The sequence below is a fragment of the Diceros bicornis genome, chromosome 13 (genome assembly GCF_020826845.1).
Source record: "Diceros bicornis minor isolate mBicDic1 chromosome 13, mDicBic1.mat.cur, whole genome shotgun sequence".
NCBI lineage: Eukaryota > Metazoa > Chordata > Mammalia > Perissodactyla > Rhinocerotidae > Diceros > Diceros bicornis.
In genome coordinates, this window is record NC_080752.1 from 53152419 (window position 1) to 53178471 (window position 26053).

General features: G+C 43.1%; 1 protein-coding gene across 13 annotated transcripts in view; it reads left to right on the plus strand.

Annotated features, from left to right (window-relative positions):
* MACF1 (microtubule actin crosslinking factor 1) overlaps window positions 1-26053 on the plus strand; it is a 330156-nt gene that overhangs the window by 299988 nt on the left and 4115 nt on the right. For 7 of the 13 annotated variants that reach the window (XM_058553754.1, XM_058553756.1, XM_058553758.1 and 4 more), the window contains 13 exons: window positions 714-908; window positions 1258-1386; window positions 2302-2445; window positions 3196-3384; window positions 5922-6042; window positions 6634-6797; window positions 8139-8301; window positions 9669-9823; window positions 11035-11109; window positions 12826-12843; window positions 15822-15939; window positions 24307-24518; window positions 25055-25165. In XM_058553754.1, the coding sequence (XP_058409737.1) occupies window positions 714-908; window positions 1258-1386; window positions 2302-2445; window positions 3196-3384; window positions 5922-6042; window positions 6634-6797; window positions 8139-8301; window positions 9669-9823; window positions 11035-11109; window positions 12826-12843; window positions 15822-15939; window positions 24307-24518; window positions 25055-25165 (1794 nt within the window). The remainder of the gene's footprint in view (window positions 1-713; window positions 909-1257; window positions 1387-2301; window positions 2446-3195; window positions 3385-5921; window positions 6043-6633; window positions 6798-8138; window positions 8302-9668; window positions 9824-11034; window positions 11110-12825; window positions 12844-15821; window positions 15940-24306; window positions 24519-25054; window positions 25166-26053) is intronic. The other 6 variants (XM_058553761.1, XM_058553762.1, XM_058553753.1 and 3 more) reach the window with 3 other exon arrangements.

A 26053-nucleotide genomic window follows, 5' to 3' on the forward strand; every position in this document is an offset into this window, starting at 1 on the left:
AGGATTAGCACGGATGTTAGCTCAGGGCTGATCTTCCTCACAAAAAAAAATAATAAAAAAAAAAACAAACTGTTCCCCGGATTCTGCATCAGTCACAAAGAATTTACCACAATTGGTTTGATTGAGATTTGGCAGTGTATAAGCTTCACTTTGAGGTTCCACCCTACTTCCTGTTTGTTATCTCTCAGTTGAGTCACAAAATGAATTTAAATTCAGGAGACCCTCAAAATATTCATTTCCACTGATTCCTAAAATGAAAATGAGTGCTTTTTTAACTACTTCTGAACCTAACAAGCCGAACACCATGCGTAACCTACACCTGTCACCTTGAGCTACATAATGTCCTCCTGCTTCAGCACAAAGCATCAACTTTACCTTGAAATTACATCAAATTCTTATTATGTGCATGGCAGTTGTGTTCCTATTTAACTCCCACAATTCTGGAGATATTAGTATAACATTATTCTCGTTTTACAGATTACGAAACTGGAACTCCATTTAAGCAACTTATCCCAAGTCACACCACTCGTATTTAGAGCCACATCTTGTGTTTGTCCTTTCTTACAGTTCGTCATGCCTCCTCCTGTGCGTAAAAGACACATGACGAGAACCTACTAAGGAAAATTGAACTAAATGATTACTTTCTGTGTGGTTTTGTCTCTTGGAGTCAAAACATTTCTAAAACAAACAAATTCTCCTATTTTCTTTTCTAGGTTTTCCAAAAGGAACTGGGAAAGCGAACGGGAACCGTTCAGGTCCTAAAGCGGTCAGGCCGAGAGCTGATTGAGAATAGTCGGGATGACACCACTTGGGTGAAAGGGCAGCTCCAGGAACTGAGCACTCGCTGGGACACTGTGTGTAAACTCTCCGTCTCCAAACAGAGCCGACTTGAGCAGGCCTTAAAACAGGTCAGAGACGTTTGCTGGGACAACCCTAGGGGTGGATCTGAGCAGATTCATTCTGGTTGCTTTAGCAGGGTCAGTTCTAGCCAGTCTCAAAATGACCATCAAGTCAAAAGTTGATATTGTAAATGTTCTGCAAGATTTTAATGCTCATCTGTGTTAGAGAAATAATGAATTCCGTTGGTTTTCAAAGATCTACAGATGAAAGATGATCTTTGTGGGGCTCTGATAGGACCATCAATTGCCTGTGATGCACTAACGAGTTCGGGCCAGACCGTTTCCCTGGCACACCCCAGTGTCCAGGACCTTGGCTGCAGAGAGCCAAGGTTCAGTCTTTTGTGCTTGGTAATTTCAGGCAGAAGAATTTCGGGACACAGTCCACATGCTGTTGGAGTGGCTTTCTGAAGCAGAACAAACACTTCGCTTTCGGGGAGCACTACCCGATGACACAGAGGCCCTGCAGTCTCTCATCGACACCCATAAGGTAATCCAGCCCCAGGGTGCAGTGACCCACGCCGCCTACCACGGTGAGGGCTGCCCCACCACAAAAGGAAAGCAGCTTTTGCTTGGAAACATCAGACCTTATGTGAAAAGGAGCTAAACCAGAATGGGCCCAACTTACTGGTTTAGCCGGAATGAAAGGGAAATAACTGGTGGTTTGTGACACTTAAAGATCATTCATTCATTCATTTGTTTTTATAAAAGTAATACATGTTGGTTGTAAACAAGTCAAACAGCATAGTATTATATAAAAAAAACATGGACGACTCCACCTTCTTTATTCCTCACCTGCACACGCCTTTCTTTGACTTTCCTTATTTACCAGCTTCTGGCCCTGATCTGCTCCCCCAGAACCACTTACCAAGCTGCAGAATATAATGCAGTATTTGGGTCCTCAGTGTCTGTCCTAACGAGGTGGGAAATGTTTCCTTTTTTAATTTTTGTGTTACCCACTGGGAGATTTTAATCTTAGTTTTGTCATTCTGTTGTAGGTATTTTTTAAATATTCTTATGTTTTATAGCTGCCATTATATTTGTCCAAGACAATACCATTTACACTTACGGAAATAAATAAAAACAGGAATTTATAAAAAGAGGAAGAAACTAATTCAGAACAGGAAAAGGGGCGTGCCCAGCCTGGAAAAAGCGGGCATACCTCTGTGTCCCTAGTCCTGGTCATCTATAGCAGAGAAAGTCATTCTTGTGTAAACCTTTCACTTTCCCACGTCTTTTAGAACTGGAAAGAAAATGCCAGACATGCCCGAATACAGGCTTTTAGACATCTGTGTCAACAAATGCAGTCAAAAAATGCACTGAAATTTTTTCCCCTCTCAGTGTAAACTAACAGTGCTGCTAGAGTAGATTCTTAAGTTTTTGGTTTGAAATCTTTTTTGTTTAGGAATTCATGAAGAAAGTGGAAGAAAAGCGAGTGGATGTTAACACAGCAGTAGCAATGGGAGAAGTCATCTTGGCTGTCTGCCATCCTGATTGCATCACTACCATCAAACACTGGATCACTATCATCCGAGCTCGCTTTGAGGAGGTGAGCTCCTAGTTTCCAAGGAAGACTACATGTGCCCAGTAAAATGGGTTTACAGGGCCAGCCCAGTGGCATAGCCAGTTAAGTGCGTGCGCTCCACTGCAGTGGCCCGGGGTTCGGATCCCAGATGCGCACCAATGCACCGCTTGTCAAGCCATGCTGTGGCGGTGTCCCATATAAAGTGGAGGAAGATGGGCACGGATGTTAGCCCAGGGCCAGTCTTCCTCAGCAAAAAAAGAGGAGGACATTGGTGACAGATGTTAGCTTAGGGCTAGCCATCCTCACAAAAAATAAAAATTCTTTAAAAAAAAAAAAATGGGTTTATAGCAATAAAATACTATGGCACTTTCTTTCTTTTTTTATTTTTTTCCAGATAAGGAATCTTTCACTGTGAATATCTCAAAAAGAATTGTGTTAGCATTTTGGTAATGACTCTTTTCTTGATAACGTGCAGAAATCTGGAAGAATAGTGCTGGTGTAGTGATGTGTTAATTGATGACTTCCAATGGACATGTTGTGTATTCTTCCCTCCTTCCTGAGAAGTTCTGTGTTCAATAGAACATACTAGAATTTGCTTTCAGTAGAGCTGATTTCTTATTCCAGCTCTGTCACTGGAGTAAGAGTGATGCCTCTTGACTGCTTAGGTGGTCTTTCCCATAGAAAGCCATTGTTAGGATCAGATGAAAAAAGGATGCTGAAAATAAGGGAATGCGCTTGACTGAAAGAGCCAATGGTTTCTCTCTCCTCCCCCAGGTCTTGACATGGGCTAAGCAGCACCAGCAGCGTCTTGAAACAGCCCTGTCAGAACTGGTGGCTAATGCTGAGCTCTTGGAAGAACTTCTGGCATGGATCCAGTGGGCTGAGACCACCCTCATTCAACGGGATCAGGAGCCAATCCCTCAGAATATTGACCGAGTTAAAGCCCTCATTGCTGAGCATCAGGTACCTTCACCACATTGTGTGGGTCATTGGTGTTTCCTGCGTTGCTCGTGGAGCCTATTTCCTTTTGTTTTTTAATTGATGCTTAACATATTCGGACAGACTTAGTAGCTTAAAACAACACACACCTCTTCTCTCACAGTTTCCATGGGGTGGGAGTCTGGGCATGAGTTAGGTGGGCCTTCTTCTTAGGGTCTTAACAGGGTAAAATCAAAGTGTCAGCCAGCACTAGCGCTGTAGTTCTCATCCAGCCTCATTCAAGTTACTGGCAGAATTCATTTCATTGTGGTTGTAGCACTGAGGTCTCCATTTCTTGCTGGCTATCAGCCAAGGGTCACTGTCAGCTCCTAGAGGCCACCTTCAGGTCTTAGCTGCATGGCAGTCTTACAGCATGGCAGCTTAGGTCTTCAAAGCCAGCAGGAGAAACTCCATTCTGCTCTGACAGATCTTATATAATACAAGGTAATCCAGGGAGTGACTATCCTATCCTTTTTACAGGTATTGACCACAATCAGGAGGAGATTACACAGGACTTGTACACCAGGAGTGGGACTCTTGGGGGCCATGTTAGAAATCTGCCTGCCACATCCTATTTTTATTGACTTCCCTCTGAGCCAAGACCCCATTGGTCTAACCCCGTTACACCTGGGTTCAGAAAGATCTCTTGCATGAACCCGGAGATGAGCTCAGACAGCACATCAAACTAAACTGAATGAAGGAAAGCTCAGTTGAGCTATCTTTATAATATGTCCTTGGGAGGCAAATACGGTTTTTAACCACAGTAATTTACACTGAATGTAAGCATGGATCTTGCTTAGTTATACTATGGAAAATTGGTCTTTTTAGTGTATATGAATAATTCACTTCACCAGTGAGAACTCCCTAGACTTCTGATCAAGTTCACCTGCATTGACACCTTCTCTCCTGGCTAAATGAGAGATTGTCTTCTTCCTGTTCAAGGCTAATCCCTCTCCCTCTGTTATCCCTTCTTCTGATGTCTTCAAGTTCCCCTGTTCTATTTGTTCTTTCCTCTAAAGCTTCTCGACATGTCCTCTCAACCTCTGTCCCCCTCCGGTTACCCCCACTGTTCCCTTCCTCCTTTTTCAGACAAGCTTCTTGTTCCCTGCCTTCTCCCCTTGTTTCCCACTTGTTCCCCAGGCCCATGTGGTCTCCCATCCCCATCAGACACTGACACTGTCCCAGGCACATCCCCCTGGCTAAATCCAACTGATGCTTTTCACTCTTTGTCTTATTTGACATGTGACATAGTTGCCTCTTTCTTTCTTCTCAAAACTCTCTTTTTTTGACTTCTGTATCCTCCTGTCTTCTTGTTTTCTTCCCATCTGATCATTCCTTCTTAGTCTTCTTAGTTGGTTCCTGTTCCTCTATCCACTTGTTAATGTTGTTCCCTGAAGCTCCATTCTTGACCCTCTCTCCTCACACTGCTGAGGTTTTGTCTAGTCCAGCAGCTTCAGCCACCGCCTGTAAACCCAGGACTTCCAGTCTCTTTCCTCATCTCCAGCAGCATCGTCCTCTGAAGTCCAGACATGTGGTAAACCAGAGGCAGCTCTAAAACTCCATTTTATCCTTTCTTCCCTGCCTGACCCCACCCCTCCCTTCCACACCTGCCTCCTCTCTTCTCATCCACCCAGTCACCCATCATAGAAGCCTGTGATGCGTGTCTGGGACTCCTGCTTTTCATAAACCCCCCACATCTAGCCAATCATCAGGTCTTATCTGCCCTACTTTCAGAATTCCTCTTGGCTCCTTCTTTCCTGCCCTGGTTCAGGCCCTCACCATGTTTTGCCTCAGTTACTGCAGTGGTTTCCTAACTTGTCCCCTACCAACCCTGTGCCTTCTACACAGAAGCCAGAATGATAGCTCTAAGACAGAGATCTGATCATGTCTCTTCTCTGGACCCAAATCCTTTAGTTGCCCCCCCCCCCATTGCTCTCAGAATAAACTCCCAATCCTTTAGCCTGACACAAGGCATTTCTGGATCTTTCTCCTGCCTACCTCTTCAGCTCTCCCTCTTGCCACTCCTCTGATTGCATCCTCTGCTCAGCCAGTAATCAGAAGGGCCGTGGCTCACTACACTGTCAGGCTTCCGTGGCTCTGCCCACGCTGTGCCCTCTGCTGGGACTGCCCTCCCCCCAGGCTTTGGCTAATCCTTCATTCCTCAGTACTCATTCTAGGCACCGGCCTCCAGGCAGCCTTCCTCGCCACCTCGGATTGTGCCGTGTCCGTCCTAGCGCTTCCTTTGGCACCCTGGGTAGCACTCATTGCTCTGACTCCTTAGTTTTCCTCACTCAGCTGTCACCTCCTTGAAGTCAGTGCCACGTCTTACTCCTTCAGGTCTCCAGCACCTGGTAAAGTGCCTTGATCGATCATGTTTCTTGAAAGGAGTGAGACAGTCTACAAAGGCATCTGTCAATTGGTCCGTCTGTCATGGGCTTGGCCTTTGTTAGTAAGAAGTTGCCTGATTCTTTCTTAGTCCAAGAAAACTCGCAACTCTTTTTCCTATTGTTTGTTTTTAACAGACGTTTATGGAGGAGATGACTCGCAAACAGCCTGACGTGGACCGGGTCACCAAGACATACAAAAGGAAGACTATAGAGCCTACCCATGGGCCTTTCATCGAGAAATCCCGCAGTGGTAGCAGTATGTTTCCAGCCCCTCTATGTTAGGATGCTTCATTCCTACTAATTGAAGATGAACACTTTCCAAGTGTCTGTCAAAAATTTTCTTTTCCGTTTTCAGAAACCATATTGGATTTAAACTAAAATCTATTTTTGAAACTCACTTTTCTTACACTGACAGAGTAACCTATACTCCATTTTCTTGGATTGGTGTGCAGTTTTGAAGTGGTTAAGCAGATTCTTTTGCAGTGGCCTTTCCATTGTTTTGGTCATCAGTGCTAGCTGTTTACATTTAGTTGCCCTAATTTAATCATAAAATAAATCAGCTCCTGTAGGACCATTGCTTTTTCGGTTGAGTTGACATTTCCTCAGCTCACTAAGGTAGGACAGAATTGACTGAAGATATGACAAGTACCTGTTAGCTGGGGAGGAGGATCAATAGTTTTGAAATTAGTAGGCTTCCATATCTAAATATTGCTAGGTCCTATGTTTCTTTTCTTAGTTACTGACTGGATATTATTATAAAGATCTTCTAAGTTCATACATATGGCAATTTCTGCTTGTGAACTGACAACACCAACTTTTCTAATCTTGTGGTTGTTTTTGCTTTTAGGGAAGTCCTTGAGTCAGCCCACACCTCCTCCCTTGCCAGTCCTTTTGCAATCTGAAGCAAAAAACCCACGGATCAACCAGCTCTCTGCCCGCTGGCAGCAGGTGTGGCTGTTAGCGCTGGAGCGGCAGCGGAAGCTGAACGATGCCTTGGATAGACTGGAGGAGGTGAGGCCCCGCCAAGCAGGGGTCCCTGGGAGCAAGGGACATTTATCAAAAGACAGTCCTTCTGAGGCCTTCCTAATATGACCAGTGTGACCCAGTACTCTGTCCGTCAGGCCTCTAGGAAAAAAAGACACACATGTGAGGAAACCACTCACAACAGAGTAGGCCGTAGCACCTGGTTGTGGAAAGCAAGCAATCAGCCATTCCGTGAGGGTGTGGCCTGTGACCCGACCCTCCTCAGCACCCAGCTGTGGTTGAGAATTAGGAGCATAACTTTGCAAGTTACCTCCAGATGTGGAGCTTATCAGAAAAATGGCCATTAATGAGTCCTTTATGTAAAGATATAAGCAACACAATTATGAAATAAGAGTAATGTATTTATAATCTTGTTATTCTATTACTCTTCACTAGATTATGAAAAGCAAATCTATTGAAGTATCATTAACCTGTCTAAACAATATAGTACTACACTTCCTACTTTCTAAAACAAACCTCTAATATCTTTTATATTTTTTTTTATTTGTGCATATCAAAGCAGCTATGCCCAGAAGTGAGTGTTCTGTGTTTTTTGTTGTTATTTCTGTAGGTCAGTTGAGTTTCAAGCATATTTGGTTTTTGGCTTTTTTTCCCCCCATTCCTTCCAACTTTGGAGTTTGAAAGACCAGGGGGAACACTGCTGCACGGTCATTCTGAGTCTGTATCTCTGACATGGGCCAAGTAGCTAAACATTCACCTTGCCCCCTACATAGCTTATTGTTGTCTATCAAGGGCCAGTACTTAACATGGAAGTCAGACGGGCAATTTGGCCCCTCTGGTGCCATTCCAAAGACACGTGCTTGGGTACAGGGTTGGATTCTTAGTGCTTCCAGCCAGAACTCAAATTTTCTCAGAAAAGGGTGGGAAACATGAGCCTCCTGATGTTGGCCTCTGGGTGATCATAGTTCCTTTCAAAATCATGTAAGTGAGGAGTGCTAAGGACTTCTCTTCTGGGATAGAATCCATTCCCTTACATCTAAGAGGTTGATGATCCTTTGTAAAAGTGCAAAGGGAAAGCAAGGCCGACTCCCTCCATCCTTGTTCTACGTGCTCCGTATTTTCCATGGTGGTTGTTCAGTTACTGTTTCCTTGCTGCTCCATTATACCACAGCTCATGTAAATAATCATGGCTTTAAGTGAAGGAGCCAGATTGTGCCTTCACAGAAGAGGCAACACATGGATGTCATTGTTAGTGCCCCTCCGGAAGGCCTGCATGGCTTTACTGAATGTCTGACAGTTTCGGTGTGCTCTGGGCAGGTTTGTGGGCCGAAACAATAGGTCTTGTTGACACCTCTGATTTCTGTCTAGTTGAAGGAATTTGCCAACTTTGACTTTGATGTCTGGAGGAAAAAGTATATGCGTTGGATGAACCACAAAAAGTCTCGGGTGATGGATTTCTTCCGGCGAATTGACAAGGACCAGGATGGGAAGATAACACGTCAGGAGTTCATTGACGGCATTCTAGCATCCAGTGAGTCCAGTCATAATTCCAAACATGAGTCACACTGGGATTCCTTGCACTTATTTTTTAGAAGCAGGCAATATTCTGGCTAAACAGTCTTTCTGAAGTTAAAGCTGTAGTCTTAAGGAAGAAATAATGTAACTGCTTACTAAAATTGTTCTGTTGTTTTGATGGAGAGAAGAACCTCGTTTTGCTGGGAATAAAAAAAGCAGGTTTTGTTTGACACTTTGTGGCACGCAAAAAACACATTTGAGGTATATAGATAAGGAGCTAAATTTTGTGAATGATGAGGTTCTAAGTAAAATGTTTAAAAAAATAAGTTTCTCATAATATCAGTTTTTGGCATCTATGTAACAGCTTACAAAGTGTATAATCTCATTTCTTTTTAGCAGAAGAAATAATTGAGGCATAAAGTAGTTAAGGGACTTGCCAGGATCACAAAGCACATCGCACAGCTGTGCTACTTGGCATGGGTGGCCTTTACATGGCTGCTTTACAGGGAAGGCCTGTCTGTGGAGGTGATATTTGAGCTGAGACCTAGATGATGAGAAGGATCCCACCTCAAGGTTTCAGAGAAGAGATAGAGGCAGAGGAAACAGCAAATAAAGCGCTGAGATGGGAATGAACTTGGCACGCTCATTCCATGTTCTAGGAATAGAGAGATTAACATAGTTGGAGTGTCATGACCTCAGAGAGAGGTAAGAGATGAAGTTGGAGGGGTAGGTGGCAGCCAGTTAATTCGGGGCCTCTTGGACCATGGTCAAGAGATCAAATCTAATCTCTTATTCTAGAGACAGTGGGACAGTGAGCAGCCACCTGAGGTTTTCACCTGAGAGACAATATAATCTGATTTATGCTTTAATAAATCACTCTGGCTACTATAAATATTCACAATTCGTTTGGAAAGCAGTTTATCAAGAACTTAAGACAGTTATGTAACCGCAGAAAACATTTCATCCTATTAATTCCAAATTGTGACTATTCTGAAATAATCTAAATATCTAACAATAGTGGAGTGGATAATAAATTGTTGAGTGGTAGGTCTATGGGTCATTATAATATCATGTTTATACCTTTTGGTATATCTGAAATAATCCTTTTTTTTTTTTTAATTTCATGGTGGGTAAGAGAGTATATAAGAAAAAACACCAAAAACTTAACAGTGAGTGGTCTCTGGGTACTGTATTTTTGGGTGATTTTTTTTTTTTAATTTTCTTTGTAGTATTGTATATCTTCTAAATTTTCTAAGTGGGCATGTCTGGCTTTTCAGAAAATATCAAGACAAATTTTTTTTCTTTCAAAAAGTTTTTATATAACCTCCAAAAACCAAATAAGCCCTCTTGGTTAATGTTCCAAAATGTGATTGATTTTCTCAGAGTTCCCTACTACCAAGTTAGAGATGACTGCTGTCGCTGACATTTTTGACCGAGACGGAGATGGCTACATTGATTACTATGAATTCGTGGCTGCTCTTCATCCCAACAAGGATGCTTATCGACCAACAACCGATGCAGATAAAATTGAAGATGAGGTATGGGATGTAATTGTATTTTGAATACATTTTTGACCATCGATTTTTACTGTCCTGAATTTGGTTGGGTGCAGTTGCCATATCAGCCCTGTGACTTGTCTGTTATAAGGTGATTATGTGGAGTTCTGTTTGGGGATCCCTGTTTGGATGACATTGCCCCATAGGATCTCTGGCTATTGAGCTCTAGTTCGGTTTAGATGACTTCTTACTCAAGTGAGTCACATCTGTGTGGTGCTTTCCAGTTTATGGAGAATCTTACCATACTCATCCTGGTTCACAGACACCATGTTGCTTAGAACAGACTTGTCTCTCAGTCCTGAACATCCTGCCTCAGGACCTAGGGGACTGGTCTTTAAATGTTTAGTTTAAGGGGTAAAGTGTAAAGTAATATTTAAGGTGGTGTGTACTCACCAAGCTTTCTGCCTAGTTAAGAACTGTATCACATTGAAAATAGCAAATTAATTAGTAGCACATAGAGATCCCAGGATCTGTTGATTCTGGAAAGGAAGAGGCAGTGGGGCAGATCTTGAGAGTGGCCTGGAACACCCCAGGACTGACTTCTGGGGAATCCTGGGCTCCTAGGTTGAAATTCAAATCAGTTCATAATTTGCTTAATTAGTCAGTTGATTTTGATGCATGCATATTAGCAAATTTCTCCAAGGAATTTGGAAGCAAGATGGAAGAATGTATTTTATAGTTACTTGGGAATTTCTTTCATAGTCTTTCCCTCTCAATGTCTCTTTCATAGTCTTTCCCTCTCAATGTCTCAAGTATCCCAGTTAGTAAAAACAACCTGTATTAATTCGGAATAGAAGATAGATATATGTGTCAAAAGCCTGAAATGCCTAAAAAATTCATAATGAATAGCTTCTCTGCTTACATTTAAAAATCCTTGTCTCGGGCCAGCCCGGTGGCGCAAGTGGTTAAGTGCGCACACTCTGCTGCAGCGGTCCGGGGTTCGCTGGTTCAGATCCCGGGCACGCACCGACACACTGCTTGGCACGCCATGCTGTGGCGGCGTCCCATGTAAAGTGGAGGAAGATGGCCACGGATGTTAGCCCAGGGCCAGTCTTCCTCGGCAAAAAAAGAGGAGGATTGGTGGATGTTAGCACAGGGCTGATGTCCTCACAAGAAAAAAAAAATTTCTTGTTTCTCTGAAGATGTAGTCTTGCTTTAACCTTCACACTTTTTTTGTTGTTCACAACCAATAGGTCACAAGACAAGTGGCTCAGTGCAAATGTGCAAAAAGGTTTCAGGTGGAGCAGATTGGAGAAAATAAATACCGGGTAAGGAAGAGAAAACCAGTCCTTTGTGGTAGTTGTTCCTCCTGTGTGGCCCTTTCAAGTGAAAACAACCTGACACACAGCGGACTCGATGATCCCACCTTCCCACTACTGATGCTTGGAGGACCAAAGCCAGTGGGTCTTGAGATGTGGTCACTCACTGGCTGTCATCTCTGTAGATTCCAAACGTCAGGTGTCTTGTTGGGCTAAGCTTAGTGCCCTACATGGTTCCATATGAGAAATAGTGCCGTATCTAGCTAACAGTAGCTTATACTTGAGTGTCTGTATAGGAGACATTTCAGAACCCTCTGTTTACTGCTGACCAAAGTCTTTAGGGAAATGAAGACGTCATTATCTAATGACTGCTCATTCACCCTGAAGAGCTGGTCATTGTGAACCTGAGTGGCTCCCAGGCTCAAAGAGGGCTGGAGGAACTGTGTCAAGGCCCCAAAGGGGCACTTCGTTTGTTGGGCTACAAATAAGGCCTAGGTGCACTGGGGAGACGCCAGGCTCAGTAGTCTCGCCTGGAAAGCTGGAAAGCTGTGCTGAGTGTGGACCTAACTGACAGCTATGCCGTGGTTTAGCTTCTTTTGGGACCAAGGTCGGGGCGTAGAAGGAATCTGAAACAGGCTTCCTAAAATATATTCAGCAGCTTTTCAGGATTCTCTCAAGTCCTAAGGAAAATCTAGGATTGGCAAAGAGGATTTAGATGGCCATGTTACATTGCACAGTTATATGCACCGAGTTAGGAACGGGAGAATCTGGGTTCCATTAACACATCAAAAATAGGGGCAGCCCTGTGGCTTAGCGGTTAAGTGCGCACACTCCGCTACTGGCGGCCCGGGTTCGGATCCCGGGCGTGCACCGATGCACCGCTTCTCCAGCCATGCTGAGGCCGCGTCCCACATACAGCAACTAGAAGGATGTGCAACTATGACATACAACTATCTACTGGGGCTTTGGGGGAAAAAAAAAAAGGAGGAGGATTGGCAATAGATGTTAGCTCAGAGCTGGTCTTCCTCAGCAAAAAGAGGAGGATTAGCATGGATGTTAGCTCAGGGCTGATCTTCCTCACAAAAAAAATAAATAAATACATCAAAAATATCTTCAGAGTACACCAAAACCACACTGTGCTGCTCGTAGCTGGGGAGTGTTGGATGACTCTGCCTTGGATCCCACCCAGGGCATTTAGTTAATAAAGCTCCAAGCGATCTTATGCTTGCTTGTGGGGTTTTGTTTTCTTGTTTTTTTAATCACCTGTGAGAAAAATGAGTTAACAAGAGCAACATAGAGTGGAGAGTTAGGTCTTCTTAATTTGTCACACTACGTCCCTGTGGCAGGAGCTTGGTAAGAACACAGTCAGCGGGGGCTGGCCCCGTGGTTTAGTGGTTAAGTGTGCGCGCTCCGCTGCTGGCGGCCCAGGTTCGGATCCCGGGCGCGCAACAACACACCGCTTCTCCGGCCATGCTGAGGCTGCGTCCCACGTACAGCAACTAGAAGGGTGTGCGTCTAGTACAACTATCTACTGGGGCTTTGAGGGAAAAAAAAAATAAATAAATAAAATTATAAAAAAAAAAAAACAAACACAGTCAGCGTGTGTCACTATGCTTGAAGACTGGTAATGTTATTACATGATTTTCATTCCTTAGTGTTAATTTGACAAAATGTTCTCTTTTTTTTTCTTCCATTTCCTCCATCCTTTACTCTTACTGTCTGTAGTTCTTCCTCGGCAATCAGGTACAGTGTGCCTTGCAACATTCTCCTTCTCCACGAATGGTCTGTGTAGCTAACGCTGCCTGTTCTTTGCTGTGGGAAGAGGATATAATCTGAAGCATGCCTGGGTCACACCTGGTTGTCTTACCAAGTGGAGAAACTGCTAACAGGGCTAGTATTGTAGAGCTGTCTTAGCAGCAAAAGGATATAAGTACATGTTTTTTTAAAGGAGATGAAATCTTCCGTTCAAAATTAGATTGGCTGAAGACAATGATATTACACTGGACTGAGTTAGAAGTAATATGGTTCAGGGAAATTGAAGCTGTGTTATCAGTCCATCCCACTTCTACGAAGAGCCTGGTCTTGTACTTCTGTGTTGGAAGTCAGAATACCAGACAGCACAGTTCTGATTTATACCAAAGTCTTTTGACAGTGAACACAAATTTTATAATGTACACTAAGTCAAAAAGTCTTGAGGTATTTAAATACTCAGTCTGTTTAAATACCTTATGAATATTTATAGTTACTTGCACTTATCTTGTATTTTATAATTAGAAGTGTACTGTGGAAATCATCATTGGCCGTACCCTGAAGTTTGCTGATTGTGGCCAGCCAGCAAAATCTAATGGGATCAAATTAGACTTGCAAAAAAGCTTGAATAATTTTGACTGCACTTGGTAACTCTAACCTTTTAGATCTTTTTGAGGGCTCTGGGGTCCTGTGTCTTCAGATGGAAGGAAGTTGCATGGGTAAAATCTGTCTTGTGATATGAAATCAGAAATACTAAAAGTTGATTTGAGGCCCCCAATCGATGTTAAGTTCCAGGCACTGCAATTAATCACTAACTACAATAACCTTCTGCACCAGTGGGAAGAACAGAGGATAGAAAGAAACTAAACACAAGAACAGTAACTTGCTTTAATTTATTTAAAATTGTTGTGTAAGAATGCCAAGTAGTACCTAAAGGATATGCCTGTTTGCTAGTGACTGCATGCAGGTACCAGGGCCCCTTCGAAGTACACTGACGTCCTCCTCTACTGCTCCATTGACAGCAGAGGGTCAGATGAGTTAATTCCAATGTTGGAACAGAATTATGAAGTTCATTCTATATACGAGGCACCTGAGGCATAAAGGACCGTATGTCAAGAGTCACACAGTTAATTTCATAGTCACTGCAAGAACCCTTGTTACTGTAAGGGATTTTCCATTTAAGAGAAGGAAACAGGCGTTACCATTGCCCCTAAGACTCCCTTCTGAGGTCTTTGCCTCACTGGCAACTCAGCTCTGCCAGGCTTGTGTGGGTCCCCATTTTTAGAGCTGTTATAACCCTTCCCACCACTTGTCACTCAGGCCTCAACTTCCCCAGCCACTTTGGCCTCTGGCTTGGGTCAAACCTTTTTCCCCCATAGCTCAGCAAAAACAAATTAGAATCTTTCAGAGAGAGCTTTAGTAAGAAACTAAGGGGAAAAAGAGAGTGAAATAAGTGGAGTAATTCTAAAGGCTGACAAGTAAATTACAGGACCCAGTAATGTAAGGATAAAGCACATCTTGAGGTCCTTCCTGATTTCACTCTGGAGGATATATAGGCCCTATTTCCTTTCTCTCCTCGCCTATCCAGAGAAGACTGCGAATAGTGACTCCGGTGGTCACTGCTCTTGGATGTAGTGGAATCCTCGATTCCTCCCATAGGGCCTCTCCATTTTCACTCACAGGGCCAGCTTCTGAGGGAGGCTCCCACAGATGCCAAAGGGACAGCTTCCTTCCCAGGACAGGACATTTATTCTCACATTTCTGTGGGTCCCCACTTCACCATGTTGTTGCTGTAATCACTTTGTATGAAAACTTAAAAACTGTATGAGGTGAAAGATGTAGGACTATTTTTATTTTCAAAGTAAAGGGCTGGGGAGAGGGATGATATTTTTTCTGTCACCCTGCCTGTATAAACAGTGCAGTTGATCAGTGCAAAGTAATACAGAGAATTACCACAAGTACATTCATTTTGAAGGAGGTTGGTTATGTGTCCTTCTCAAACGTCCTTTCTGGCATTTTCAATTTTTGTGCCTTGTTTCAAAGTAAACAGTCCATCCCCTCTCCCGGGAACACTCTACTTGAATTAAATAATTTCAGGAATTCTATTTCTCCAACCAACTGTTTGGTTTTTTCGGGGGATCTCAGCATGATTCTCTTTTGTTGCCTCTTTATTTGGGGAAGAGGGTAATTTATGCGATGGGAAACTCCAAATGTTGACAGGGCTGGGAAGTAGGAATGTTAGGCAAGAAAAAAAGGAAAAAATAAATATCAGAAAGTCATGCTTGTTTTAACATCCCAAAATGATTGTTGAATACTATTTATAATCAGCATGGTAGATTAAAATTTTAGTTTCTTCAACTAAATTTTAGAATAAACACTATCTAATCATTTGTTCAGCTGAAGAAACTTTTCTGCTGACGACATCACAGTTAGAGAATTCTTAGGGTTTATTTCTGAAAACCTCTTGTGGAAAATCAAATTTCATTCTAAGCTTGTAATAATGATGCTTTGCAAGGGTTTCTTTAAGGCTTGAAATATTATTTGCTATTCACCATTTAACTTTTGAGCACACTGTATTCAGAAGCTGACATCCACCTTATTAGCTACCTTTTCTTTTATGAAAATAAACTAGCATAACAAAGAATTTTATTATTGGGTTTTAATTTGGGCAGAATCTTTAAAAGAATCAAAATGAGCTAACATTTTATCTGTCTTCCGCCCTGCCCCTTTGGTGTAGAGGCATGACCATCAGAAGTTAACTTTATCCCAGTAGAAAGTATATTAAGACACTGATCTTTAGCTTGATATTTTGTCTTTTCCACATTTTAAATTCTTTTGTGAAAAATGCAAAATAGTTAAAATTCTCCCCAAGCTATCAAATTGTCATTCTGTCTGAATACAGTCTGCTTTGGAAAGAAAGTCTAGCCCTGCTCCAAGGCATGCTCACTCATCACTTACCGTTGTTCCTGCAGTTCGGGGACTCCCAGCAGCTGCGGCTGGTCCGCATCCTGCGCAGCACAGTGATGGTCCGTGTTGGTGGAGGATGGATGGCCCTGGATGAATTTTTAGTGAAAAATGACCCCTGCCGAGGTAAGGAACCAACCTGAGCATGAGTTACATGTTAGGTATGCTCTTGCCACTGATCTTGAATGCTTCTGCAAAGTGGTGGTAGTGGGGTCTGTCTGTTTATTTTGTTGTTAAGCTGAGAGGTGTCATCCCACAAGCACAGATTAGAACTCGAGCCAGAGAAGACCAGGGAGAGAACGCAGGAGAGGTTGATGCTGTCAGGGGAGACGGGTTTTGAGGAACACAGTAATGAGAATTGGGACTTTATCATTGTCATCGAGTGTTCTGTTTTCAGGTATTAACACTAGCCTAGAAAGGAGCCTGATGAAGCCCTTTAGGTTCCCTGTTAGTGCTCCAGATCCCTCTGCCTGTACTTCCTGGGTCTGAACCTTGGGGAAAGTATTGGGCCCCTCCCATGCAGGGAAGGACTGGGGAGCTCCCTTGACCAGGAGGCGGGGAGAAAGAGCATGGGGCAGTGAGCCTAGACACTTCTAAGACAGATGTTTACCTGAGCAGACCGCAGGTTGTCTGTCTGCTAAACATGAAAAGGCTGGCATGCCAGTCGAAAGGCAAAAGAAAACAGTGAATTTAATATGAGTGATGGCACCTGCAGCTAGAGGTGTGCGAAAGCTGCAGCAAGGGGAGAAGTGATCAAATTCCAGTTGCTAACGCCTCTTCAACTGCATCCTTCTTTTTTCCTGTCAGCCGAGCTGCATGTGGGTATACAGGAGGCTCCCCCACTGTCTGCCAGTTTGTGTTTCTTGACCAGTTTTTGCGTTTCCTGCTCTGTCTCTGTTTCTTTGTGTTTATATATTTTTTATTCTAGTTCACCATCCTGGGAGTAAAATAAAGCGCTCTGATTCCAGCTCTTCGATTTCCAGTCAGTCTCCCATAGGTTGGCTTTTAAGCTTTGTGCCTCCTACCCACACCCCAGCCCATTGAGAATGGCTTTGCTTCTTCAACTATAGCGCCTCTTGGCTCTGTGGTATCTGCTGCCTTTATGAACGCTTTGAAATAGCCAAACCATAGCTTTTCTAACTCTTATAAGTTGACAGAGCATAAAATACTCCTGTTGAGACAGTACCCGTGGAATTTGTTCTGAGTTTCTATTTATTTAACAAATACTTATATAGCTTTACACCACACACTATTATAAGCACTTTACAAATAATAACACATTTACACCTCTGTGAGGTGTAGATACTATTATTATCTCCTTTTTACAGAATAGGAAATCAAAGCATAGGAATGTTAAATAACTTCCCTGAGGACAGACAACTAATAAATGGCAGAGAAAAGAGTCAAATCCAAGACCAACTGGCTCTAGGGCTGTATGTCTCCAAGGCTAACATACCCACCACCACCCCTTTTTGTGTGTCTATTACTGGTCCAGCCTGCATAATTAAATTGTTAAGGCTTACTTATAAACCTAACAGAAACGTTTACAGTACAGTTATGTAACTTCTTTGGAAGTGATGTATAGTCATAATCTGAAGAATTTAGAGCTAAAGGGTACAGTTCTCACAAGAATTCAGATATGCCCATAAATAGTTCCTCTTATTTTAACTTATTCTGCATTTACTCCAGTAGACCAGAGTAATTTCATTAGGAGTTCCTTTTTTAAAAAACAGTTAACTTTGAAGACACCTATTCTGATAAAAACTTGAAAAAGTTTGATCAGTCTTAGAATTTAATTATATTGCAAACCAATTTCCTTGATATGAAAGTCCTCTTTCATTGTTTTAAATGAGGAGCAGTATATATTATTTTAACCATAACTCAATAAAACAACATTATTCCTTCCCAAATCTATTAATAGGGTTTTATTTTTCCTGTCATGTATAATAGGACTAAACAAATAAACACAGAGATACTGCATGTAATGTTTTGGAATCTTTGGTTGTCTGTTGGTGCCTGCTGTACTTGCTTTATTTCCAATAACATTATGCTGCTGGCCAAGGAGAACATTGCTTGCTTTGTCCCATCTTAATAGCTAAAAATTGGAACCCCAAGGAAATTTGGGAGAGCCATCTAGTAGCTATTTTCTATGGAATATAGTAGCATCCCTCGGAGCAAACAAGGTAAGGCTTTCCTCCATGCCTCTCCAGGAGTGCCCTCCTAGAGCTCAGTAATCACCTCAGTTCCATTGACTGCAGAGTCGACAACTCCCCAGCCATCTTAGACGTCATAGCTCTACCAGTGATGAACAGGACGAGCTACTTCTAGTCAAAAATTGTGCTAGGAGGGAACGGGAACACTTAAGGGTTGTAATAAGTGACTTCCAAAGAGAAAAGTTCCTTGAAGCTATCTAGGGTTCTGTGAGGATTAATGTGGCTTCTAGAAGCAACACTTGGGGTAGATTTTGTATTCATTTGTGTTGCATTTCCTTGGCTTTCTGGACAATGGAGAATGTTATACTGAGAATAGTACAAAATTTGTAACAAAGTTATAATACTGATGTGCAGTATCATTTATCTCCTTTTACACAGATGTTTATGTGTGTTGCTTTAGCCGAATGTAAAAGCTGAAAATATTCAACTAGGTAGGTTCCTGGTGCTGCCAGAATTGGAGATTTCAGTTTCTGAATTCATCCATGGCATCATGATGTTTTAGATGGAGATTAAAAACAATGCCCCTGGGGGCCGGCCCGGTGGCGCAGCGGTTAAGTGCGCGCGCTTCGATGTGGCGGCCGGGGGTTCACCGGTTCGTATCCCGAGCGCGCACCGACCGCTTGTCAAGCCATGCTGTGGCGGCCTCCCATATAAACTAGAGGATGATGGGCATGGATGTTAGCCCAGGGCCAGTCTTCCTCAGCAAAAAGAGGAGGATTGGCAGATGTTAGCTCAGGGCTGATCTTCCTCACAAAAAAAAAAAAAAAAAAACAATGCCCCTGCCTAAAGAATAGGTATACCTTTACCCTAGAGTACTGTGTTTCTCAGCATTAGTCACGTTAGCTCTCCCGAATAAGTGAAGATCTAGAAAACTTCATTTATGAAGATTTAAAAGACACAGTTTAGCTTAGAACTGATTTTTTTTTCTTTTATTGTGGTAAAATATATGTAACATAAAGTTTACCATCTTAACCATTTTTAAGTGTTCAATTCAGTGGCATTAAGTACATTCACACTATTATACCACGCTCATCCCTCCACAGAACTCTTTTCGTCTTGTAAAACTGAAACTCTGCATCCATTAAACAATAGCTTAGAACTGAATTTTAACTAACAGGCCTGTTCCAGCCAACATCAGTGGCCAGCATAAGTCTCTTAGAAAATGATGGCCTCGTTAGTGGTTGAAAAATTGAACTTGAAAATGGCTGCCTTTCAGAGTCTGGTTCACAAGATGCGATCTTCAGAAAACTCCAAAAAGAATCATGGTCAAATGCATTGGAGGACACCAAGTTAAAGCTAAGCAGTTTTCTTCACTGCAGGGTTTTCCAGAGCTTACAAAACGCTGCTCGCATTAGGGCTTTCCTGGGGGCCGGGGTGTGTAGTGTTTACTAAACTCCTTTTTATAGGCAACTCCTGAAAAACCTCAGTTTGGGAGATTCTGCTGTAAGCAATGCAAGACCATCAAAGGATTTTGAACCATTTGGAGATATCAGATTTTTATTTAGAATTTAGTCTGGGGAATGAGGAGTGAAGGGGGATGGGAATGAGATGAGAAACAAGGAGACCCGTTGGAAGCCTGTTACAGCTCTCCAGGGTGGAGGAGATGCTGCATGAACCACGTAAGTGTAGGAGGGCGTGGAAAGGCTCGGGGGACTCAAGAAGTACTAGGAGGTAGAATCAATAGACTGAACTGCCATGGGGAGGGAGGGACTTACATCGCCAACCAGGTTTCTGGCTTTGGTCATGTCTAATCAGTCATTGGATATAAGGTTCTGACATCCAGGAGGAGAGTCTGCTCTGGGGATATATTTGAGAGTCAGGCACGACTGTATGGTGGCACTGAAGTCTCAGGTGGACAAGCTCATCACCAGGTCGAAAGTCTAATAGAGAAAACAGGACTGTGGACAGAACCCAGGCGACCCTCAGTGTTTAAGAAGTGGGCAGGAAGGAGTCAGGGAAGAAGGAGGAGAAACAGGAGAGTGAGGGTCCTAGGAGCTCCGGGAGGGGGAGTATTTTAAGAAGAGCAGTTAGTAATCCCCCCACAGACAAATTACGACGGCAGAGAGGTATTTATGCGTGTCAGATTGTCAGGTCTGCATGTGTACCCCCTTCTCCTCGCCCCCCCCTTTGGCAGTAATATAGAGAGCATGGGCCAGAGTGAAGCACATTAGATATACTCATACATAATTTTAGAGAGTGTACATTGGTATAAAATTTTGGAGATCAGTTGACAAGTATCAAAAACTTTACGTTTGCATCCTTTCTCCCCAGCAAATCCACTCGTAGAAATTGATCCTAAGTCATCATGGATGGGCACAAAGACTTTTTCCAAGTTATCTGTCACATAGCATTGTATACAATATTTAAAAAATTGTAAGCAAATTAAAAATACAACATAGAGTTGGTTAAATAGACATCCATATGATGAAATAATACTTTGCAATTAGTTGAAATTATGCAAGACATGTAGAGCATGGAGGAATGTTCCTGATACTTTTGTATTAAAAAATATATGTATATATAGGGTTGTACAAAGGAATAAAGACATACCAACATTTTAATAGTGATGTCCCCTAGGTTGTAAGATTAAGCAATTTTTATTCTCTTTGTACTTTTCTGTATATTTCAACCTTTCTACAAGTTAAAAGTATTCTCCCCTGAGGCAGAAGTTATTGGTGACCTTTGCCAAAGTAGTTTCAGTGGTGTGATGGGGATAGAAGTGCGAGTGGGATGAAGAGAAAGTGGAGACAGCTAGTGTAGGTGATGATGCAGGGAGCTGGGGGGTGGGAAGAGAATGGCTCATGTGGAAGACATTGGTCGTAGTCCCAGCTCTGCCACGGCTTTCATTGACCTCAGCCTCTGTGAGGGCTTCAGTTCCTTTGTCTGTGACATAGGGATGCTGACTGGTCACTGATGACGGTCAAGTGTAGTACTGCCTGTAACCACACTTTGTAAATGGTACAGTGTATGGGCAACATGATATTATTATATTACTACATTTAAAATGTCATTGCTGGGGGCTGGCCCAGTGGCGCAGCGGTTGAGTTCACACGTTCCACTTTGTTGGCCCAGCGTTCACCAGTTCGGATCCTGGGCACGGACCTACTCACCACTCATCAAGCCATGCTGAGGCGGCGTCCCACATAGAAGAACTAGAATGACCTACAACTAGGACGTACAACTGTGTACTGGGGGCTGTGGGGAGAAAAAAGACAAAAAAGAGGAAGATTGGCAACAGATGTTAGCTCAGGGCCAATCTTCCTCAAAACTAAAAAAGTCATTGCCCTCATGTGAGATCCATTTCTAAGTCTTCCTTTTGTAGCACTGTGTTGTTTTTTTGTGGGAGAGCTGGCTCAGAAGTGAACTCTTAAATGTTGACTAGGTTTAAACCACACGTCTAAAGTTCTTTATGGCTTAGGGCCATAAACAATTCTTTTAGGGTGTCCGAATCCTCAGCTGAGTAGTGATTTTCATTCATCAGTGTTATCTTAGTGCTTACTGCATGTCCATCGTTGTACTGGGCACTTTAGCAAACACAAGATAAATAAGTATAAGTCCTGATTCCATAGTTTTTTTGTGATGTGAAGTCTTACTGAAACGCCCAAATTAGTACTGAAGGAAATTCTCTAAGAATCATTTGTGTAGACACAGTGGAAGTGCTGAAGTCCAGAAAATGTATAAGTAGAAGCCAAGGAATGACCTTGAGGGGCAAGTTCTGTTGGGGCCCGCCTGAGGAGGAAGGAAACAGTTTAGCATTCCAGGGACCATTGAATCATAGACCACCTGGACAAGAAGGACTCTGAGAGATCAGTCAGTCTGGTCACCTCTAGTGAGCCCGAGGAAACTGGGACTCAGAGCAGGAAGACCCAGTTGGTGGCAGAGCCTGGACTGTAACTCACAGGGTTTTTTATGTTTTTTTTTTTTAATGAGGAATATCGGCCCTGAGCTAACATCTGCCAATCCTCCTCTTTTTTTGCTGAGGAAGCCTGGCCCTGGACTAACATCCATGCCCATCTTCCTCCACTTTATATGGGATGCCACCACAGCATGGCTTGAGAAGTGGTGCGTCGGTGCGTGCCCAGGATCCAAACTGGCAAACCCTGGGCCACCACAGCGGATCACGCGCACTTAACTGCTTGCACCACCTGGCCGGCCCCTGTAACTCACAGGTTTTGATATCCAAGTTAGCCCTTTAACTTGATACTTTGTTATGTCAACATAATATGTTGAGAAGAACTTGGATTTGATTAGGAATTTGGAACCATTCTGCTTGGACACTCATGCAACCTGATTTAAAATCTGATTCTACCAAGATTCCTCAAATTTCTTGAGGACGTGTTGGGTTGGGCAGAAGAGAGAGTGGGCACAATTACCTGAAATCCTCTACACTTGTAATTTCTGGTTAAAATAAAAAATCTAAAATAGAAAAGAACAACAAATATTTTGTTTATAATGGTTCACTTCTCCTGGGCTTCGCGAGCAGTGCCATTTTTTTAGATTTACCTAGTACATTCTAAAAAGTGAACAGTTTAGGATGGATGAGGAGGTAGAAGGTTATTGCAGGATAACACCTTTCAGTGAGAAATAATCTAGGGCCGGCCCTGTGGCTTAGTGGTTAAGTGCGCGTGCTCCGCTACTGGCTGCCCGGGTTCGGATCCCGGGCGCGCACCGGCGCACTGCTTCTCCGGCCATGCTGAGGCCGCGCCCCACATACAGCAACTAGGAGGATGTGCAACTATGACATACAACTATCTACTGGGGCTTTGGGGGTAAAAACAAAAAAAGGGAGGAGGATTGGCAATAGCTGTTAGCTCAGAGCCGGTCTTCCTCAGCAAAAAGAGGAGGATTAGCATGGATGTTAGCTCAGGGCTGATCTTCCTCACAAAAAAAAAAAAAAGAGCCTTTATAGGGGCCGGCCCGGTGGCGCAAGCGGTTAAGTGGGCATGCTCTGCTGCGGCGGCCCAGGGTTCGCAGGTTCGGATCCCGGGCGGGCACCAACACACTGCTTGGCAAGCCATGCTGTGGCAGCGTCCCATATAAAGTGGAGCAAGATGGGCATGGATGTTAGCCCAGGGCCAGTCTTCCTCAGCAAAAAAAGAGGAGGCTTGGCAGAGGTTAGCATAGGGCTGATCTTCCTCACAAAAAGAAAAAAAAGGAGTTTCTTTCCTTAGGGCCGGCCTCATGGCTTAGTGGTTAAGTGCGCACGCTCCGCTGCTGGAGGCCTGGGTTCGGATCCCGGGCGCGCACCGACGCACTGCTTCTCTGGCCATGCTGAGGCCACGTCCCACATGCAGCAACTAGAAGGATGTGCAGCTATGACATGCAACTATCTACTGGGGCTTTGGGGGAAAATAAATAAATTAATTAATTAAATTAAAAAAAAAAAGAAAGAATCTAACAACATATTCCAGAGGAATTATTTCTCTTAAATTAGCAGTATTTTTCACATTTAACATTTGTGTTGGCTGTACTTGGTATCTTCTGAGTGAATCCATATTTTAAGTTCTGGTCTTACAGCTCCAGAAAGCCACAGGACAGCACCTATTGGCCTTCAGTCCTATTTCCAGAATCTTTCCATGTTGACGTTCCTCTCCCACTTGCAGTCTGCCTTTCAGCTTCTCATCGCTTTCAGTTTTTGACTTTACAGTTTCTCACTGGCAAGTTTTGTGCATGGTCTTGATCTTTCTCTCTCTCTCCTCCCACATGTTTACTTCTTAGTGATTCTATCCTGATCTTTTTACTATATTGAGTTCCTGGACCCCTTTCTTTAGGATTGTTATGGATTAAATTCAAATAGAAGAGTCTAGACAAAGTCGATTTCAGTGATCTGTTTTTCTCCACTATTTCATTACCACATATCCTGCAAAAGTTGAGCAACAGTACACATGTACTATGAGAGAGAAAAGAAGGGTTTTGATTTAACCTCAGGTTTCTAAACTGCTGCATCTGCTTTTGTTTGACCAGCTACAGTGTGCTTACCCCAGGGGACAGTGGCAAGGCAAGATTATAACAACAGAATGGGATGGTACTTTGTATACAAAAACTTCTATATTCTAGCAAACCAAAGGGCTTATTAGATAATGTGTCTGCAGTGGGTAAGAATCATGACAAGGCTGATAGATCATGAGTTTATCTCTATTTTAAAAGAATCCACAGATGGTACTAACCCTATAACTTATATAACTGTTATCATGGGGTCAAGCAGCTGTATGACCATCAAAGATGATATTTTTTTAAGATTAACTGACATTATCTATATGTGTGGTTATTCCCTTTTTAGCACGAGGTAGAACTAACATTGAACTTAGAGAGAAATTCATCCTACCTGAAGGGGCATCCCAGGGGATGACCCCTTTCCGATCACGAGGTCGAAGGTCCAAACCATCTTCCCGGGCAGCCTCCCCTACTCGCTCCAGCTCAAGTGCTAGTCAGAGTAACCACAGCTGTACGTCCATGCCATCTTCTCCAGCCACCCCAGCCAGTGGTACCAAGGTACGTATTGAGCTCCATTATGGCCTTCTTACCCGTCCCATCTTTGTAGATATTCATTGTTCAGTGTAGCCTCTGAAAGACTCCAGTGAGGAGAGGAACATAAAGACATACAGACCCAGCTCTGCCTAGACAAGGCTGACCAGGCCCTAGTGGTACACAGATACAGGACCTTTAAGATGACTACAGAGGACATTTATTAAAATATGAACTCAGGTCGTAAAGTCAAAAATGCTTCTTTCCACATATTCCCAGTTTGAGTTTGAGCCCATCCAGAGTTACTGATTTTGGAAATCCGGGCACTACCTCTGCAGCTGGAGCTAGCAGATAAGTTTGCTGTTACGATGGGTGATGTATGAAGAATGCTATTGCCTTTTAGCCTGGTCCCTTTCCTCCTGTTGGACTGTGGCTTCTTTTATTTTGTTTTGTGTTTCTTTAAAAGTCAGTGACTTCTATTTATTTTTTATGTTCCAAATTTGCTCCCTTTCTGTTCCATTTTCAATTGTTCCCATCCTTCCCTTTGGATTTCCATTTCACAGACTCCACTTCAGTTCTCTCGCTGTTATGACAAACCCTGGTTGGTAAACAGTAAAGCTGGCATCCCTATCAGGGACAGCCATTATCCTGACCTCCAGCTGCTCAGCCCCGAGGTAGAGTATGGCTTTGCTAAGGACACAGTCAAGGCGAGGCCCTCGCTAATGCCAAGAACTTGACCAGCTATTCTTCCTGACACAAATCCATGCTCTTATCCATCTTTGTGGTGCTTGCTCTCACAGCTAATTCATCTAGTCAAGTGTTTTTCAGGGGTTTCTAACTCGGATTCACCAAAATTGGAGAGAAATAAGAGATGCCTAGAACTGGATTGTTTAATAACTTTCTAACAGTCTTTAGATTGATATTTGTTCAGAGTGATAAACAATGGTCATTCTTGGTGATTTTTTTATTGATATTGTTTATAATCAGGCTTCTTGGAGTCTCCAAATGTCAGATACACAGACGAGTTATGAACACTTGAAATTCAACTATGGTGCATGGTCAGCAGTCTTCTATCTTTGCTTAGAACAGAAGAGTGGCTGACACTCCCTGCCCTGAGCCACATCTGAGGGGTGGTTGGTATCTCCACACTGGTCCAACGTGTGGGTGCTGCCTACTCCGGCCAAGCACAGTATCAGTGAACACTGCTCTGAGGCTCAGATTTTAGCTTCTGAATCTCTTGGCCTAGGCACTTGGGTGTCTGTAGCCTTGATTGGAATACACATGCTAGCAGTTAAGCATGTTCAAGTGCAGTCATTAAAATGCCCAAGCACTTTTGGAAGAGCAGTGTTTCAGAAACAAAACATGGGCCAGTGGCTTGTCAATAGCAGTACAATTTGCATTCTAGCTCCTGCTGGGGAACATTGGATTCTTATGCCTCAAAAGGTAGCATTGCCTTCAGTCATGTAAAGCTTCAGCCAGAGAAAGCAGGAGGTACAAGAAGCCAATGCCTTTGAATGGACTGTTGCTTTGGGATTCATCCCACTCCAAGCTAAAACTCCAGT